The sequence below is a fragment of the Neoarius graeffei genome, chromosome 20 (genome assembly GCF_027579695.1).
Source record: "Neoarius graeffei isolate fNeoGra1 chromosome 20, fNeoGra1.pri, whole genome shotgun sequence".
NCBI lineage: Eukaryota > Metazoa > Chordata > Actinopteri > Siluriformes > Ariidae > Neoarius > Neoarius graeffei.
In genome coordinates, this window is record NC_083588.1 from 13,200,181 (window position 1) to 13,221,968 (window position 21,788).

Below are 21,788 nucleotides of genomic sequence, written 5' to 3' on the forward strand. Positions count from 1 at the left end.
TTTTAAATAGTATATGTATAACATGGCACGGTTACATGGTGGTGCAGTAGTTAACACTGTTGCCTCACAGGAAGAAGGTTCTGGGTTTGAACCTTGTGGCTGACTGGGGCCTTTCTGTATGGAGTTTTCATGTTCTCCCTGTGCCTGTGTGGGTTTCCTCCAGGTGCTCTGGTTTCCTCCCCAGTCAAAGACATGCAAATTACGTCAACCGGCTCCTCTAAATTGCCGATAAGTTTAAATGTAAGTATGAATGGTTGTTCATCTCTGTGTTAGCCCTGTGATAGACTGATGACGTGTCCAGGTTGTATCCCACCTCTTGCCCAAAGTCAGCTGGGATTGGCTCCAGTTCCCCCGCAACCCTGATGAATAAGCACTATTGAGGACTTTCACGTGACATCATTGCAACTGCGTATTTGTTTACGTGGCCATGTTGCCAGGCAAGCTTTGTGTTTGACAATGACCGGCACAATTGTACACGAGTGACTGTAAACCCAATTCAGTAAGCATCTACAGGTAAACCTGTAGAAGTTACATCTGAAAGAACAATGCCAGAGACCTTTGGATGTAATAACAGATGTGGAGATAAGCCTGGTTTAACTTTTCACCACTTCCCGGTGAACCCAGAAAGACAAGAAAAATGGCGAGCTGCAGTTAAACAGGAAGAGTGGATGACAACAAAGCATTCCCGCGTGTGGAGAACATTTTATATCAGATTAGTCCGAAAGCTCTGTGCAACGTTAAAATGTAGATATAGATGTGGGCTTTGAACACAATATATTTTATCGGACCTCATGCTTGGTCAGACGAGCAGCATGTTTTATATGTATTGATAATGTAGAAGAGGTTAAACATAATAAAATATGCTAGCTCTCAGCCTTAGCTTGTTTATTACAATTAGAAGGCCACGTTTGAGCTTACCTTTGTCATAATGAGGCACTTTTCTTTATTGGGAATTTCCCATAACATTCCGGTATGCACAAAACCTGCCTTGAAATACTGGTCAGCATCTGTACTTTCGTGTGCCTTTAACATCTACGGTGTATTTAGAAGTCTCAAATACTAAATAGTTCAGGATGTCGTCGTGTCCCAAATCCGATAGCTGGTTTGCCAAACACTTTTCAAGTAGAATAAACACATTTGTGGGTAAATGAAGAAGAATAAGCCTTTATTTGTCACATTCTTCCTCTGCAATTAACACGCATGCGTGCGCGCACACACACACAGCACACAATGGACAGAATAAATAATAGATAAATACGTTTGTGGGTAAGTTATATGGATCTGTGATGTCTGCGTGATTCAGCTTTTGGATATAACGCGATCTGCTGATATAATTGTTTTTATTGTTTCAGAGAGACTGTACTGACTGCAGTCCTCTCGATATTCTTCATTACCTGTCGTGGCTATGGTTCTTTGTTTGCCTGGCAATATGGTGGACGCTGCGCGATAAACAAAAATCCATGATGTCAGTGAAAGTCCTCTTTCGATTAGGGATGGAAATATAGATAAGTATTTCAACAGAAATCTTTGTGATACAGTCAAACATTAACTTATTTTTATGAGAAATATTCAGGTTTATAAAGATGAAATTGTTTGATTATCATCATTTTTGCACCAGGGACATCCTGTCCAGCAAACTCCAATGTAATCAACGAACAATAGCCCTCACCCTTCTATGCCACACTAATGAATCCCCCTCAACAGCTACAAAAGTTGCAATCTTTTTCCAGTTTTCGGTGAGCCGGCGCCCACTTTCGCCTCAGATTCCTGCGCTCGGCTGACAGAAGTCGAACCCTGACGTGGTCTTTTCCTGGTGTAGCCCATCCACCTGAAGGTATGTTGTGCTGTCTATTCTGAGATGCTTTTCTGCTGACCACAGTTGTAAAGAGTACTTATTTGACTCATTCTCGACTTCCTGTCAGCTTTGAGCATTGTGGCCATTCTACACTGACCTTCTCTCATGAACAAGGCATTCCTGCCTGCAGATTTGCTGCTCACTGGATGTTTTTCACATTGCTGTGAGAATATTGTGTGTGAAAATCCCATAACAAAGAGATGAGCTGTTTCTGAAATACTCAAAGCAACAGTTCAGGGACCAACAACCACCATGCCATGATGAAAGTCTGATGTTTATGCTGAAGTACCACTAGATGGTGACACACACACAGAGTCGTAAATTATTAGCCACACTCCAGTCATGTAGGCGTGACAGTGTGTAATAGGCCATTTGCAGGAATTGGTCACGTGTCAGTTTTCCCCACAGCAACAAGCCCGTGGTGGGCAAGCTAACTTGACATTTGTAAGAGTTTGACTGGCGATGCAAAGCAATCCATTTCTACAATAGCTGTTTTTACCTTTTCGACTGTCTTTTTTTGACCCGTATTTGTGTGTACTTGGAAAAAGTTTGTAGTTTTAACTTCTGCCATAATGTAGCAGAGGTCAGGTAATTCATACTAGTCGACTACACCACCTGAAGGAGGTTCACCGCAGGCCAACTACTAACCCCTTTTTTTTTTTTTTACTTCAATAGACACCCAGGTTCGTTCACACTTCAAGGAAGAGACGCGAGTTCCACAAAAAACAATTTATTAATTCTTTTCAATCAGTCTTTAAATTCAAACACACATGCACTTAAAATCTTAGGAAACTGGTAATCCACACAGACAGTTGGGGTTCTCTACCCCTTTACCAAATACAATACAAAAAAAAGAACGTTACTCAGGGCGGCTGCAACACCCACCTACATACAAAACAGGTAGCTACACTGCTTATCGGGAGCCTGTGCAAAGGGTAGAAGGTAATTGGGGGCAGGGCTGAGGCTTACCACGGCAATCGGAACAAAAGAAAAAGGAATCCCAGAATACACACCACTCGCAAAAGAAATAAACACAAAAAGAATAAAATAAACACTCGTCATGTGACACAGCAAGAAAAGTGAAACAGGATCCACCACCACAAGATCTGCCTGCCGGTTGCCTAGGCCCAACCACACCTGTCCAAGAAATATAAAAGAGAAAAAGAGCTTAAAACACAGGCTTTAACACAGTGCATACAATATGTCAATACAAAACCAACTGGCACAGTACAAACTACTTAGCTTAACTATGGCGAAGCTGCTTGCAAAGACACTCCAGCCTGCCGTAGGGGTGCAGCCACCATGATTGAAAGAATAGGGTGACCGACTGTCAGTCAACCACAAACACTCTCACACACACACACACACACACACACACACACACACACACACACACACACACACACACACACGTGTACTCACGCACCAATACACCAAACAAACAAGACAAAAAAAAAAGAAAGAACATAAACGTTATTACATACGATCTCATACAGCCATTAAATCAAAACATGCGTGACTGACAGTCTTCTGGCATCGGTAGAACTCAAGGGGCAATACGATCCATCCACATCAATAGGAGGCAGCAAACAAAATGGGGCTACAGTCCAACCCCAACAAAACAGCAGCCTGGGGTAGCATGGAGTTGCCCTAGACGCTGGCCACTGCCCGTCCTATAAACATTGAGTACAAACCGATTGTTACTAATACTACTATACTGCCACGAAATGTTACAAACATCCGTATATTACATACCGAGTGATTGAATGCTGCATATTTGGTCTTGCTCTGAACCAATGATGGCGCAAGAAAATCTCCGTAGTGAAGCTAAAATAATAAAAACACAGTTTAACCCAAGCCTACGGATATAAAATACTGACAGTGCATGATAATAAAATCAATTAACCTATCTCGCAAATGCTTCAGCCCGCAATGACTTAAATGCCCCAACAGCAACAAATTAAACTACAAGCAGTCACGGCAGGAAAAACAACGTGAGCATAACACTCATTTGTAGCGAGGAGCACCAGCTAGTGCGTACCCCACACCACCAACTCAACCCCCGGACTGTCGGAAGTGACGCAGAAGGAAGCCAAAGGGCTACCAAGGCCTCAATCCAGTCTAATTATAATCAAACAAAAGCCCGCCCCGTAATTTAAGTGAACCTGTTCCTCCAATCCAGGCAGATCCCAGGGGGATTACAGAATAAAATGCAATTCCACCTGCTACAATAAGTTAAAGCGAATCATTGGCCGTAAAAGAGAGTTTTTTGGACTCAAGTTGGTCGCCACCGAAAGTACAGGATCTCATGGTCAAAAAACCTGGACAGGGTGCAAACTACAGTAAGCGAACGATAAAGGTAGAAAAGGAGAAATTATAAACATACCTTAGAAATCCACCATTTCACACGTGAATTTCTTTCAGCGGCGACCAACTTGAGTCCAAAAAACCTCTCTTTTACGGCTAATGATTTGCTTTAACTTACGACAGAAGTTAAAACCACAAACTTTATCCAAGTACGCACGAAAATTCGGGTAAAAAAGACAGTCGAAAAGGTAAAAACAGCTTCGCATCGCCAGTCAAACTCTTACTGTTGTCAACGAATGTCAAGTTAGCTTGCCCACCACGGGCTTGTTGCTGTGGGAAAAATTGACACGTGACCAATTCCTGCAAATGGCCTATTGCAATGATTATGCTAAATCTTGTAGCTCTACAGGTGTTTTCATTGGAGCAGGAATTTCATATACTGTAGTGGTGTGAATTTACATCAACAAAGATGAACAAATAACTATTTACAACCAGCAAGAGGGTACAAAAGTGCCCACTTCACCCAGAGCATTTTTAAAGGATTTTCCACTAGGAGACCAACTGGTCTGGGCAATACAATCACAGGCCCCAGAGTCCATGCGGCTGCACCGCTGCGGCATATTCCGTGATGCAAAGTGGTTCACCAATCACCATACAGACAAACACACTACAGTGACTACACAGCTATCAAGAGCAATTACCAAGCACAAATGTTATGTCAAAGACACTCAAAGTTACACAGTAATGACATTGGATTCTGACATCAGCCATCTCAGTAACCAAATTTTAGTTTTGTTTTTCTTAACCGACATGATCTTGTGTGTATATCTTATAACATAGATCTTCGTTTTCCTTGTTAAATGTATACTTACATGGTCTAGGGTGTAATTTTGGGTAGGGATGCTAGGGACGTGTCCCTACCAATATTCAGCCGCTATACTGTGTAATCACGATCAATAAAACCGATGTCCTAACCTGAGCAATGATTATATGGCACACAAAGGGCTAAATGTATGACACTGCTAATAATCCCCCCTCTAACGTAGATATCATTCTCTGATTAGCTACCTGTTTCTCGCTAACTTACATGGTTGGCTATCCCAGCTGTCACTCCATCTGCTGTAAAAGCAGCACACTTCCCACAGCAGCCATGACTACCCGCCCATCAACCCCCCGTATCTCACACATAGTATACACACCTGACCTACCCCACGCACCCCCCACTCTCCGTCAGCCTACAAATTGAGCTGGACTTCGATGTCCATGCATGCTTGCCCTACGACTCACATGCTGACTTGAGTATCATGGATGACGGCCCCCCTCCCAAGAAACAAGACATTTGTTCATTCTTCTTCAAAGTCAAGAATGTAAGTGCAGGGTTTCCGTCGAGCTTTAAAAACTCAACAAAATCCTTTTGATGTATGGAAACCCTTCATAAAAGTATTGCTGCGGCTCCTTAGGCAGGTTTAGCAACGTGACAGGACGCATCAGAGCTAGGCTACTGCATAGCTGCAGAGAAAAGGAATGCTGGAGCAATGTAACTTGGTGTTAGATAATATCCTCGATGAATGAATGTTAAATTTATAGACCTAATGGTTTTGCAGAATGTAAGTAGTCAGATGTAGGCTACTGCATGGCCATGCAGATGTGCGACTTGCATTTCAGAATCAACAGTGTGACAGTCGCTGAGTCTGCTGCGTTCACCGTTTTACAGAGACCTCTTTCTACTACTACTAGGCTAGGCTAGATACAACAAATCCATGGTCCTTTACTGCCACCTACAGACGAATATTGGTAACTGCAGCATGAACATAAAAGAAGTCACAAGCACATCTGCAGTGAAAATCATAACACACGTTACGAACACAGAAACAGGCAACAAAAAGACATAATATGGAAAATGGAGGGGCAACAAAAAGACAAAAAAATGGGGGGTATACTACAAATGCAATACTAATGTAATCATAATCATGCTATAATAGGCAATCACTAAATTATATATCCAAATATCTCATCTCATTATCTCTAGCCACTTTATCCTTCTACAGGGTCGCAGGCAAGCTGGAGCCTATCCCAGCTGACTACGGGTAAAAGGCAGGGTACACCCTGGACAAGTCGCCAGGTCATCACAGGGCTGACACATAGACACAGACAACCATTCACACTCACATTCACACCTACGGTCAATTTAGAGTCACCAGTTAACCTAACCTGCATGTCTTTGGACTGTGGGGGAAACCGGAGCACCCGGAGGAAACCCACGCGGACACGGGGAGAACATGCAAACTCCACACAGAAAGGCCCTCGCCGGCCCCGGGGCTCAAACCCAGGACCTTCTTGCTGTGAGGCGACAGTGCTAACCACTACACCACCGTGCCGCCCTAGCCAAATATCATTTTAACTAAATTTGAGCTTAATTACAGAATAGAAAATGCCACCAGTAGCACCTATTTATGAGTATCTCAATAAGGCAGTCAGTGAATTTTGAGACCCCCCCCAATGTCAAACAATACAGATATTGAATTTAAAGCTCTGTCTTGGATCACTTTTGTGTCCCCACCAATGTCAAAATCAAAGTTACTCCCTTGTACATGGTACTTGGTTAATTAATTGCAACTGATTGAACCAAATGATAAGACATAGCTTGGTTTAAAATTTGGTCTCCCAGTGAAGCTGGTTTGGCATTGACTAGGAGACCAAATCTGGCCACTGGGAGACCATTTGGTCTCCCAGTAACTATGTTAAAAAATGCTCTGAGAAACGCTAGTGTTTGGTACTCTGTTGATTTTTGTTAGCTCATGCTGTTTGGCTGAAGGGGTTCTTGTCCATGCACGCGCCTCCGAATTGTGACGTCATTACGGCACTTATAAACCGACGCCGCGAGCGCGTTTTCCTGCACACTGAAGTTCGCGAGGAAGCGACGCGTGCGCACTGAGAAACCCAGCAGAAATGAGATCGGCACGCGCGCACTGCCTTTTCATCTTCTTTGGACTCGTTGCCTTGAGCGGAGTGCGGGTGGGAAAATGCGCGCCCCCGACCTGCTACTCGCGCGCTCTCCAACTCAGTAAGGAGATCATGGACTTGTTGGAGAAAACGCACAGGTCTCCACGCACGGTGAGACACACACACACACACACACACACACACACTCTCTCTCTCTCTCTCTCTCTCTTTGCTTTTCACTTCTCACACTCCTGCTATTTACATTTTGTGTTTACAGAAGGACTGCGCTCAGATTTTCCCAAAAATGTTTCTGGATGTTCACGTGAGTCATTACGTCATTTTAAATATGTGTGTATATGTATATTTTATTTACTACTACTAATAATGATCATAAAAATAATATGATCAATGGTGTAGTGGTTAGCACTGTCACCTCACAGCAAGAAGGTCCTGGGTTCGAGCCCAGCAGCCAGCGAGGGCCTTTCTGTGCAGAGTTTGTATGTTCTCCCCGTGTCTGCGTGGGTTTCCTCCGGGTGCTCCGGTTTCCCCGACAGTCCAAAGACATACAGGTTAGGCTAATTGGTGGATCTAAATTGACCGTGAGTGTGAATGGTTGTTCGTCTCTATGTGTCAGCCCTGCGATGACCTGACGACTTGTCCAGGGTGTCCCCCGCCCCTCGATGGATAGGCTCCAGCTTGCCTGTGACCCTGTAGAACAGGATCAGTGGCTACAGGTAATGGATGGATGTCAGAAATAGTCAATTTCTGTCCCTCGAGTCACAATGTACCCCCCCAAGGGCTCATTATTAGACCTCAGGGAAACTATGTGTCCCTTTTTATGGCCCAAAAGGTCCATATATGTTCCTAAACCTTATATATAAAGGCCTGGTCCCACTGCACTTACGGATGCAAAGAGGATGTAAAACGTAAAAAAATCTTTGCCATCCGTTGGAAAACGCTATGCATCCATTGTGTACTCATTGCATACGTGCTTCATACGCTCTATCCATCGAGCATCCGTCCACTGTGATTTCATCCGCGCAAAAAGTTTTGAGCTGCACAAAACTTTTAGAACGGATGAACTTTCCGCCGTGTACGATGTAAATCCGCGACATATACGAGCAACAAACGTTCTATGTCCGTTATCATCCGTTAAACGTCTGCTGTATCCTCTCTGCATCCTCTGGGCATCCTCACAACTCACATCCGCTGCAGCTGAAAACGGAAAGAGGGAGGAAAGATAAGGTACATGAAACGTCTATTCATCGTTAGTAGCACGGAAATAGAAAGGATGTAAGCGTATGCATCTCGTATATAAAGTATTCAAAACGGACAAAGCGTTTATATCTGGGATGTATCTCGTATATTTAGGATGTCTGGAGTATGTCTAGAGTATGTAGAAGGACACCTAGCGGACAATCGATATTTTGTATAAAAAGGGGGAGAAAATCATCTGGATCTCTCGATGTAGCCGCCAGCACGTCTTTCCGCTTTATGCTGACGGCGTGCGTGCTGCATCCCTTTATATCCGCGGAGCAGACGCAATGCATACCCCCCGCATGCGCAGTGAATGGTCTGCATCCGATATACATCCGCGCAACATCCCCTTTGTTTCCGTTAGGCGTACGTGATGCATCCCCTTCATCCGCTATGCATCCACTCTTTCTGCTATGCGTCCGCTTCTCAGTTATCACCGGTAACCCCTTCGGAGCTGTCATCCACTTCCATCCGCTTTCATCCGCTAGGCTTCCTATGAACATGCGTTTAACATCCCCGCTATATACTACCCACGTCCGTTCTTTTCCGTTCTGTTTTCACAAATTTTCGCCAATTTTGTCAGTTTCTGGAGCGGATGAAAACGGATAGAGCCACCCCTGAAATTTTGCTCGTCCGCTGTGTACTTTTTGCATACGTTTTGTGTCCATCGGCCAGTGGGACCGGGCCTTACAAAGCAGAGGCGGCGGCAGGAAGTTTTGGACGGGGGGGGATATGTCGTGCGCCAAAGGCGTGCCAAATCTAGTGGGGTCCAGGGGCATGTATATGAAACAGAACTAATGATACTATTGTTGCATATTTTTTCAAATCAGAACTGTGTGATATTGGTGTATTGAAGCATGTATGAATGACATATGGAGCTGTATCGGTAAATTGTAAAAACTACATTCCCTTAGTTTTCTTATGGGCCTGCCCCCCCCCCCCCCCCCCCCCCCCAAAAAAAAAAAAAAAAAAACGCGAGAAAATTTGTCCTCATTGTCCTTGTTGAATTAAAGAGCTAATAGATTTATATACCTGCTCTGCTACGTGGTATAAAGCAAGAGCATGAATAACTGTCTTTCCTTTTGTCTTCAGTGCGAGTAAACAGTAATTCATTTCTTGGTTTGTGAAATTTGACTGGGGATGTTAAAAAAATTTATACTGAAAACTTACCTCATTATCATCAAGCAGCTTGGGTGCCTTTGTCGAGCCCAAAAAGTTTGCAATGGATATTTGTCTGAAACTCCTTCATACTGATTTTCAGTAAGTGGTCAGGGCAGCAAGCGAATTCATGTAGATCTAGAGCAGCATCAAGTTTTTCAAAATCAAAGTCCTTCCCATGCCACGTGGCGCATAGGGCGGCGCCAGTCCCTGTTTCTGTAGCCCTCAGCCTCTCACCTATTACATAGCTAGGGTTACAGTGGGGGGTGGTAAGTCCTCTGGTAACCGCGAGAGTTTGACTCCCCACTAGCATTTGTATTGCAGCATGCCTCGCCAGATGGCAGTAGGTACCATTTTTATGACAGTCTGTGGTATGACCTGGCCGTGAGTAGAACTCACGATCTCCCAATCAAGAGGTGGACACGCTAACCACTAGGCCAACTCGCAGTAGATGCAGCAAGTTTTTTGGGCACCCAAAACTGCTTGTACGCCTCGTGAACGCTATCTAGCCATCCGGACAGGACACGAGTTATCAGTCAGATACAAATGTAGCGACACCGTCATAGCCTTGCTGTCACAGGGTCCCCACTTTGGCGTGAGTACCCAAGGAGACCAGACATGTCGAGACAGTTGCCACAGCAGTGGGTTAATTAGTCCACAGAATATTCATAAATCAGCTTGTCTACTGAAAGTGATGGGTTTTGCAGTTCTGCGTGAGCCAAATAAGGAAAATCCCAGAAAGCAGAGGCAATCGGTGATGTCAGGGCCAGGCTAATTAGCATCGGTTTTGCCGCTGGGGCACCGGGATGAAGGGACATGGCGGGATTTAATAAAGGAAAACAAAGGCATGCAGCGGGCTGTTTATTCACACTACTCTCTCCTTTTCTTCCTTGTAAATAGTCAAAGGACTCCCATCATAACTTGGGGGAGCACAGCCCCCCCCCCCCCCCCCCCCCAAACATAATTTTAGATAATTTTTTTGGGGGGTGATACCAACCTATATGCCCCCCTGCCCCCCCTCTGCTGCCACCACTGAAAGAGTACCTGAGAAGGTACTGCCCCAGTGACAAGCCATCATACCCCTAAATGTACATTTCATTTTCTGAGCATGTTATATAATTTTATAATTTACACTATTTCTCCCAAAACTCTTGAATTTTTTCCCTCACTTTGTTCCAAATCTTAAAAACTCCACATGATCCAAGCTCCTCTTCCTGACACCATATCACAAAGCATATCACAAAGGCCTGAATTCCATCAAATGGAATTAGAACTACATGTGTTTTGTGTAGCTGGAATCCCAAACCCCTTTTTAGCCATGCACACCACTGGCCCATTTGGGGGGAAAGGGACTACATGGGGGGGGGAGCACTGACACTGATTGTCAGTTCTAGTGGAGGCACATTGGGTGGGTTTGTGCAACTAGTGGTTGAAGGAGTCTTGTGTCTTGTGAACACTGATGTTTTTACAGGCGGGGTTACAGGAAGGGTCTCGGTGCTGTTATTCCAGGAACCGAAAGCAGAGTTTTGGAGATTTTTAAATTTTTTTTTGCCTTGCTTAAAAAAATATTGCATCAAAATCAGAAGATATTCCATGCAATATTTTTAAAGTCAAAAATGCTCTACAACTCAGGAACTCTAATTCCAGGAATCCCTTGCGCGACAGCTATTGTTGACTGGCCTTCTGATTAGACTCGCCTGGTTTTCATTATGCCTTCGTATAAATACATCTTACACTCCGTCTTTCATTGCTACATGTTGTTTGCTCACAGTTTACATTTCAAAACTTTTCCCTCTTTCTGTGTCCATTCGTGTTTGATTTTGCCATCATTTTCGACATATAATATATAGTAGAGTGCAGGTTTTCGTAATGAAAATAATGAAACCATGATAAAGCAGATCTTTAAGGTGATATAGCTGACAAACTGTTGAAATGTTTAACTGGCAAAATTCAAATAGAATTTTTTTAATTGGAAAAAATACAGAAAAACACTTAGTGCAATAAGCGATGCTCAGAATGATCCGATCACATGTTCAAAAATAATTATCATACAGTTGTCATGTATTCAGTGATGCTAATTAACCCCAAATCAAGACCAGCTGTTTCTGTCGGATTTTCTTTTCATCTTCTTGGTTTCATCTGACTGCTGAGACCATTGTCTACAAAGTGCTTACAAAGCATGTCGGGGATCTCACTGTCGAATGGTTTCGATCAGGAGAATTTCCAAAACATTAGATGTATCGTGGACCACTGTGAAGGCCATCATCAACAAGGAGAGAAAATGGGGCGTCATGGTTTCCTTGCTAAGAACAGGACATCCTGATAAACTTATTGAAAGAACAAGAAGAAAATTGATCAGGGAAGCTGCCAAGAGACCTACAGCAAGATTGAAGGACATGCAGGAACATCGAGCAAGTATTGGTCACTTCATGCATGTGACAACAATGTCTCATATTCTTCACATGTCTAGGCTATGGGGTAAGCTGGCTCAACTGGAGACCTTTCTCACAGGAAAAATAAATAAATAAATAAATAAATAAATAAATATCCAAGCCCGTCACCTAGTTCACCACAAACCATGCAAGAAAATGTGTTATGGTCTGATGAGAACAAGGTCCAACTTTTATGATTCTAAAAGATATGTTTGGAGCAAAAACAAAACACTTTCATACCCAAAGAACACCAAATCTGTGATGAAGCATGGTGATGGCAGCATCATGATATGGGGCTGCTTCTCTATAGCTGGGACTGGAGCAATATCGAGAGACTCATGGATAGCTTTTCTATAGATAATATATAGTGTCGGTTTTTGTGATGAAAATAATGAAACCATGATAAATTAGTTATTGAAGGTGATACAGTATATCTGACGAGCTGTTTAACAAAATTCAAATAGAAATGATTTATGGGAAAAAATACACAAAAACAATCAATCTGTCTATTTTGGCACAAAAACTTTGTTTGACAGCTCAAGAGAGAAAAATGTTGCCTTCCAGCACAATAACAACCCAAATCCAAATAAACAAAGGAATGACTTCAGAAGAAGATGATCACCGATTTCGAATGGCCCAGCCAGAGCCCAAATCTGATCAGAAACCTGTGGAATGACTTGAAGAGGGCTGTGCACAGGGAATACTCTCACACTTTGATAGATCTGGAGTATTTTTGCAAGGAAGAGTGGAATCAGATTGTAAAATCGACCTGTGATAAGTTGGAAGACTCTTAGCCCAATAGACAGAGTGCTGTGTTACAAGAAAAATGTTTTAACAAAGTATTATTTCCAGGGTGAGCACAGGTTATTGCAAGTTGTTTCTTTTTCTTTTTCTCCGTAAAATGTTTATTTGTTTCCAACGTGCTTATCATATTAAGGTTGAAAAGATCTGTGATGGGTTTCCCAAAAGCCTCTGAATGCTAAGAGCATCTTAACTAGGAGAGTGAGCATTCATTATGCTGACCTTTCATTATGATGACCTTTGTGCTGCGATGCTTTTAGGAAACTCAGACCTGACCTTTTATCTTCTTCACTGTAAGTGAAATAATGAGAGAAACTAACACTTGACCATGGAACAGCTGAGCAGCCAATTTTTCAATTACTTTTGGCCCCTCAAAAGGGGTGTGGATGTCTTTGATGAAAAGTGCTGTAGTTCCGACACCGATCACCTGATTTGAATGTAAATACTCTCAAATAAACGCTAAAAAGTCTTCACAGATTCATGATGTAATTTATAAATAAATTAAAGGGGAAGCCATGGCCTCATGGTTCAAGAAGCAGCTAGAGGACCATAAGGTTCGATTTCCTGGACCAGCAGGAATGGCTGATGTGCCCTTGAGCAAGGCACCGAACCCCCAACTGCTCTCCAGGCTGATCTGGGTATGTTGCACGTCGCTCTGGATAAGAGCGTCTGCGAAATGCGATTAATGTAATTTAAACTCCATTTAAAAATCAACTGTGGTAAAACAACTTTTCTTTTTGCAAATGTTCATCTAGTGTGCTATGATCACAACATGCTTTCTTTGAACATTCTACCCAGAATTCCTGTGTGACAGCTAAGCTGCGAGATTTCCTGTATGTGCTGGAGAATCTGCCATTTAATCACTGCAGGACCCGACCTCGTATCATCATTTTGAAACGCAAAATCCGCATCCTCTTCGAGATCATAAGCCGTGTGTGCTACCGGGTATGGTGCTTTTATCACACCTCACTGTCAACACATTCTAACTATATTATCACCATATAATCACAATGTAGTCAACACCTATATACAGTAATCAACACATTGTCAATATATTTAACTAAATCATTCAAATTAAATCATAGTACAACCACAAATCAGAAAAAGTAGGGATGGTATGGAAACTGCAAATATTTCTACATTTATTTCGATTTGTATTTCATTGCAGACAGTCTGAACCCAAGATATTTCGTGTTTTGTCTGGTCAACTTATTTTCATTTGTTAATATACACCCATTTCTGAGGTTCAGGCCTGTAATACATTGCAAAAAAAGTTGGGATGGGGCAATTTAGAGCTAGTACTGAGGTAAAACAATGAAATAATGATGTGATTTGAAACAGGTGATGTCAATAAGTGATCGTAATCATGATTTCGTACAAAATCAGTATACAGGAAAGGCCTAGTCTTTGAGTAACCAGAGATGGGCCGAAGATCTCCAGTTTGTCAACAAATGTGTGAGAAGATTATTGAAATATTTAAAACCAATGTTCCTCAAAGAAAGATACAAAGGGATTTGGATATTTCACCCTCTCTGGTGCATAATCTCATGAAACAATTAAAGGAATCTAGAGAAATTTCAGCGTGTAAAGGGCAAGGGCTCAAGACAAAGCTGAACACCTGTGATCTCTGATCCCTCACACGGCACTGTATCAAGAACTGTCCTTCATCTATAGCTGATATAACCACATTGGCTCGGGATTACTTTGGCAAACATTTGTCAAGCACTACAATACAGAATTATATCCAAAAATGCCCGTTAAAACTTTACTGTGCAAAAAGGAAGCCTTAAGTTAACTGTGTCCAAAAGCGCCGTCGACTTCTCTGGACTCGGAGGCATCTGGGATGGACCATCACACAGTTGAAATGTGTATTGTGGTCAGATGAATCAGTATTCCAGGTCTTTTCTGAAAGAAATGGACACAATGTGCTCAGGACCAAAGCTGAAAATGGCCATCTAGACTGTAACAAGCAACAAGTCCAAAAGCCAGGGTGTCTCATGGTATGAGGTGGTGTCAGTCCCCTTAGGAAAGGTAACTTACACTTCTGTGATGGCAGTATTCATGCAGAAAAGTTGATATTTTGAAGCGACATCTGCTGCCTTCAAGATGACATCTTTTCCAGGGATATTTCAACAAGACAATGCAAAACCACATTATTCACACATTACAAAGGCATGGCTGTGGAGGAAGAGAGTGCCTGTCCCCTCTGTCTCCAATAGAGAATTCATGGCGAATTTTGAAATGAAAAATAAATGACAACGACAACCCCGTACTGTTGCACACCAAAAGACCTGTTTGCAGGAACAAGGGGACAAAACACCTGAAATGTTTTATCACTTGGTGTCTTCAGTCCCAAAACATCTTTGAAGTGTTGTGAGAAAGAACGGCAACATGACAAAGTAGTAAATGCTTTACTGTCCCAAGGTTTCTTTGAAATGTGTTGCAAGAATTAAAATTTAAATGTCTTTGTGTTGGGGGGGGAATTGATGAGGTAAAACCTCAAATAATGTGCTGTTGTCTTGTTTTAGTGCAAAATTATGTATATATGATAAAGATTATTTACAAAATCATTGTTTTAAGTTTTAATTTCAATTTCAACATACCATCTCAACTTTTTCTGATTTGGGGTTGTTATTTTTAGTCTGGAGGCTGTGTACGAAACTTGAAATGTTACTTCACTGTTACTTGGGTAGCAATTGTCTGTTGTATTCGTAACTATATCTTATGTGGGGCTACAGCTTATCCATAATTCTCAAGATAATGTGTCAGGGATATCAGCGATGGATAGCCAACTATGTAGCTAAAAACATTTATGAATTAACATGAGCTAGGTTGCTAGCTAATGCACCGAGCAAGTTTCTGAAACCCAAACAGCATTTGACTTAATTAGGTAGCCAGTTAATATTACGTTTCTGGATCGACTGTTGATAATCAAGGTGGTGTTCACTTCAGGATAGCTCACTTGCTTAGTTAGCATTAGAACAGGATAGAAAATAGAAAACTTTCGGATTAGTTGTGGGAGCTGTAGACAGTTTTTCACCAAACGATTTATTCACTCTTATTTGAATCATGTTTTTGAGCACTCATTTTATTCATGTCCAACCCCAATTCCAAAAAAATTGGGAAGCTGTGTAGAATGCAAGTTTTAAAAAAAAAAGCGATACTTTGCAAATCATGGAAACCCTGTATTTAATTAAAAATAGTATAAAGACAAAATATCGCTTTTGAAACTGAGAAATCTTATTGTTTTTTGAAAAATATATGCTCATTTTGAGTTTAATGCCAGCAACATGTTGAAAAAACTCGGAACGGGGCAACAAAAGACTGGAAAAGTTGTGTAATGTTTAAAAAAAAACAATTAGGTTAATTGGCAACAGGTCAGTAACATGATTGGGTATTAAAAGAGCATCCCTCAGAGGCAAAGTCTCTCAGAAGTAAAGACAGGGAGGGGTTCACTGCTCTGTGAAAGACTGCATGGGCAAACAGTGCAACAAGTTAAGAATAACATTCCTGAATGTAAAATTGCAAAGAATTTGGGGATCACATCAGCTATTGTACATTAATATCAAAAGATCCAGAGAATCTAGAGAAATCTCTGGATGCAAGCGAAAAGGCTGAAAACCAATATTGGGTGCCTGTGATCTTCGGGCCCTTCGGGCCATTCCATTAAAAACAGACAGAGTAACATTTCTGAAAACCATTGTCTGTGAACACAGTTCATTACTGCATCCACAAATAAAAGTTAAAACCACATATAAACAATATCCAGAAACACCACCACCTTCTCTGGAAATCACAGACATCCTGTCCTAAAGAGGAGAGAAACCATCTGGCTTGTTAACAGCACACAGTTCAAAAACAAGCATCTGTAGTATGGGGGTGCGTTAGTGCACACGGCACGGGTAGCTTTCACATCTGGGAAGGCACCATTAATGCTGAATGATATATACAGGTTTTGGAGAAACATGCTGCTGTCCAGATGACATCTTTTTCAGGGAAGACAATTTTTCACCAAGACGATGCCAAACCACATTCTGCACATATGACAACTGCATGGGTCTGTCGTAAAAGAGTCCAGGTGCTAAACTGACCTACCTGCAGGCCAATATTGTTGGCTTATTACCACCCTATGTCAGTGTGCAAGCACTTACAGACGCAATTGCAGGGGAGAGCGAGTGTGTCGCAAACTGGTGAACAAAGCCAAGTCATGAGATGAGAATCGAGGTCGTGTTAAAGGTTGGTCGATGTGCAACCAGAGTGTTGGAGGAAAACCAGTCTCAAAGTTAGTAAATACGTACCGAGAGTCAGAATACACTAGAGTCAGGTCAGAGAAACAGAAAGGCTCAGTATGATCAGGTATGAGAACACAGAACGATACTTTGCAATGGGATGTAGTGTTTGGTGTGCTTATATAGGAAGAGTGATTAGAAACAGCTCTCCTCCCAGTCAGAACTCGGAAGAGGGAGGGCGCTGTGGCACTTGGGAGTTGTCGTCCTTGGCGGCCATGTTTGAAGGCTGCCACGAACTTACGCTTTCAATGACACCCAATCATCATGCATGATCTGATCACCACATTTGGACTACATTATCACAATATTATTCCACAAGAGTATCACATTTTTATTGTGTTATATTCCAGTATGACCATGTTTACCTGCAGGTGTTGTCAGTGGTCATCTCATGTTGCAAAGAGTGAGTGTCCAACCCCAATTCCAAAAAAATTGGGAATGTTGAATGTAAATAAGTGAGTGCATGCTCATGGAGCAAAAGGAAAGTCCCATTTCTTTTTGATTTCATATTTTTTTTAACCAATTCTGTTACAAATGTGAACCTTGGTTATCATTTATCCCATATCATTTCTACCTCAAAACCACCACATACAGTAACTTAAATAATGGTGTAAGTTGCAAATATTCTATGATAAGATGGTGTGTGTGTGTGTGTGTTTAGGATCTGGTGTACCTTTCAAATGACTGTGACGCTCTGGATACGGGAATCAGTCATCCACGATACACAGAAGACACACTGCAGTTGTTGGAGGAGACAAGCTGAAACACACACAAACACACTTTTAATCAAAAATGTTACATGAACAAAAAGCCAATTATTTTCATCAAAATATAACTAACACACACACACACACACACACACAACTGTGTGTGAGTGTGTTCCTGCAGCCAAAGGAAAACTTTCCACAGGAAACAGTTTAAATAGCCGCTGAGTGCTTACACAAAGCAAGGCTTATTTACTGTAACACCACACACACACACACACACACACACACTTGCCTGTGCTTGTGTGTACATTGTGTAATTGTCCTCAGAGACAGGGTTATGAACACTCTGAGTTGTATTTCTTTCCCATGTAACTTTGGCTGCGCAGTGCTTTACTCTTCATATTGATGCTGCTTACCTTCCTTGTTTACTTGTTTACCACAGAGGTCATGCCAGAGGCCATTTCATCTGAGGGGTCAGGCACTCATCAGATACACTTCAGTTTAACTTTCAGTTTTACCAGAATAGTCTTACGGTGATAGTCTTTCAGTATAACTGGCTTACTTAATACTTTTATTTTATAGCATGAATGTAGGTAACTGCAAAAATGAGCTAATTTTCGAGCTATTGACGATCGGCTACTCCAATTGCAGCCCTGTTGTCTTACCAGTCAGTGGTAGCTAGCGATAGCTAACTGTAGTGGACAGTTATTTTCATAGTAGGACTATTTTTGGCAGGTAACAACGCTAACAAACACTAACAATCACATGAACATTGTTAAATATAAAAAACAGAGGTGATTTTTATGGGTTTTTGTTTAATTACAATGATGACTGTTCATGTCAGTGGGCTGTTTGCCACAATGCTCGCTCTTTTTTTAGTCAAATTGCCTACAAGATGTTAAACTGAATAAAAACAATCTATATATAATGTATGGATGTATATTTATTAGCCAAAGCAGACCAAGAAGGACCAAAAGTATACTCACAATAATATCCTTCAATGGGCCATTTTAAGTCAGGGATTATTGTTTAGTATAATGCAAGGTCAGGTTTTAGCATTTCTCCGATACAGCTAGTTTGTGAGTTCACCTGTTTACTATAACGCTAGTGAATTGGTTTGCCTGTTTAATACAAGTTTACCAGCTACTCTGCTTGATAGAACGCTCGTACAAAGGTTAGCCTGTTTACTTTAAAGCCACTCTTATCAAAAAGAAGTATACTTCGAGTTCATTTTATTAAGGATACTTAAGTAAAGTATATTTCCTTAAGTATACTTTTGTGTACCAAGTATACTGATCTCAATGTACTTATAGTATACAACCCCGATTCCAAAAAAGTTGGGACAAAGTACAAATTGTAAATAAAAATGGAATGCAATAATTTACAAATCTCAAAAACTGATATTGTATTCACAATAGAACAGAGACAACACATCAAATGTCAAAAGTGAGACATTTTGAAATTTCATGCCAAATATTGGCTCATTTGAAATTTCATGACAGCAACACATCTCAAAAAAGTTGGGACAGGGGCAACAAGAGGCTGGAAAAGTTAACGGTACAAAAAAGGAACAGCTGGAGAACCAAATTGCAACTCATTAGGTCAATTGGCAATAGGTCATTAACATGACTGGGTATAAAAAGAGCATCTTGGAGTGGCAGTGGCTCTCAGAAGTAAAGATGGGAAGAGGATCACCAATCCCCCTAATTCTGCACTGACAAATAGTGGATCAATATCAGAAAGGAGTTTGACAGTGTAAAATTGCAAAGAGTTTGAACATATCATCATCTACAGTGAATAATATCATCAAAATATTCAGAGAATCTGGAAGAATCTCTGTGCGTAAGGGTCAAGGCCGGAAAACCATACTGGGTGCCCGTGATCTTCGGGCCCTTAGACGGCACTGCATCACAGACAGGCATGCTTCTGTATTGTAAATCACAAAATGGGCTCAGGAATATTTCCAGAGATCATTATCTGTGAACACAATTCACCATGCCATCTGCCGTTGCCAGCTAAAACTCTATAGTTCAAAGAAGAAGCCGTATCTAAACATGATCCAGAAGCGCAGACGTCTTCTCTGGGCCAAGGCTCATTTAAAATGGACTGTGGCAAAGTGGAAAACTGTTCTGTGGTCAGATGAATCAAAATTTGAAGTTCTTTATGGAAATCAGGGACGCCGTGTCATTCGGACTAAAGAGGAGAAGGACGACCCAAGTTGTTATCAGCGCTCAGTTCAGAAGCCTGCATCTCTGATGGTATGGGGTTGCATAAGTGCGTGTGGCATGGGCAGTTTACACATCTGGAAAGACACCATCAATGCTGAAATGTATATCCAGGTTCTAGAGCAACATATGCTTCCATCCAGACGACGTCTCTTTCAGGGAAGACCTTGCATTTTCCAACATGACAATGCCAAACCACATACTGCATCAATTACAGCATCATGGCTGCGTAGAAGAAGGGTCCGGGTACTGAACTGGCCAGCCTGCAGTCCAGATCTTTCACCCATAGAAAACATTTGGCGCATCATAAAACGGAAGATACAACAAAAAAGACCTAAGACAGTTGAGCAACTAGAATCCTACATTAGACAAGAATGGGTTAACATTCCTATCCCTAAACTTGAGCAACTTGTCTCCTCAGTCCCCAGACGTTTACAAACTGTTGTAAAGAGAAAAGGGGATGTCTCACAGTGGTAAACATGGCCTTGTCCCAACTTTTTTGAGATGTGTTGTTGTCATGAAATTTAAAATCACCTAATTTTTCTCTTTAAATGATACATTTTCTCAGTTTAAACATTTGATATGTCATCTATGTTCTATTCTGAATAAAATATGGAATTTTGAAACTTCCACATCATTGCATTCCGTTTTTATTTACAATTTGTACTTTGTCCCAACTTTTTTGGAATCGGGGTTGTACTTGTAAGTAAACTAATCTAATACTTCTTGGGACTAAATTGGCCCACTTTTAGTTTATAAAAAGTATACTTTAAGTCTAAGAGAAGTAAACTTTGAGTATACAACGAACACTTTTTATTTTGTACTGCAAGTATACCACAAGTAAACTTATATACGAATAGTTTACTAGTTCTATACTTGTAGTCCACTCTTTAATTTACAAAAGCATACTTCATAGTATACTGGAAATATACTATGAGTTTACTTGTTTGATACTTCTAGTCCACTTTTTAGTTTGCTAAAGTATACTTTGTAGTTTTCTGGAAAGATACTATTGGTTTACTCATTACACACTTCTAGTCCACTTTTTAGTTTATAAAAGTATAGTTTATAGCATATTGGAAATATACTATTAGTTACTGGTTATATACATCTAGTCCACTTTTTAGTTTTGAAGTATACTGCACTTACCCTTCAAGGTATACTCTGAGTTTTCTAGCCCTAACCCTTACCTCATGCACACTACCAGTAGACAAAAGTGTTTTGTATCTCAAGTTATAATGAAGTTATAAAGGTAAGAATTCACAAAATCACAACAGATACTCAGGATTAACAACAAATTCATTTAATTTAAAAATCAAAATTTAAAGCAACATTGTATTAAATGCCAAAGTATAAAAACAAGGCAATGAGAACTGAAATTGACATCCAAGCTGTAAAGAAAAAGAAATAATAATTTTAAAAAAATGAATTATCCCCCCTGGTGAAAAATAAATGTACTTTATTGTATTTAAAGTATATTCATATTTTCAATAGTATATTGAAAATGTACTTACACAAATTGTACTTTTTGTAAATATATAAAAAAGTATACTAACATCACGTTTTCACACTAACACTTTTAACACACTTTAAAATAATTATACTATATTACACTTTATAGAAATATATTATACTAAAATATACTTTAAGTGAAAGTTATGTGTAATTTAGCACATAAAAGTACACTAAATACACTTCAAGTTGCACTTTTCTACAATTTAATTACAATTAAAATATATTTAGTACAAAATTAGTTGTTCCAAAATAGCATGCCTCAAGTTAACTAATCATAAACACACTTGAAGTATATTGAT

General features: G+C 40.9%; 1 protein-coding gene across 1 annotated transcript; it reads left to right on the top strand.

Moving 5' to 3' along the window:
* The first annotated feature begins 7,050 nt into the window (after positions 1–7,050).
* LOC132868413 (cytokine-like protein 1) lies at positions 7,051–18,677 on the top strand. The gene is made up of 4 exons (XM_060901280.1): positions 7,051–7,276; positions 7,383–7,427; positions 13,552–13,698; positions 17,704–18,677. The coding sequence occupies exons 1-4, from the start codon at positions 7,112–7,114 to the stop codon at positions 17,803–17,805; spliced, it is 459 nt and encodes a 152-aa protein (XP_060757263.1). The 5' UTR covers positions 7,051–7,111; the 3' UTR covers positions 17,806–18,677.
* The last annotated feature ends 3,111 nt before the right edge of the window (positions 18,678–21,788 follow it).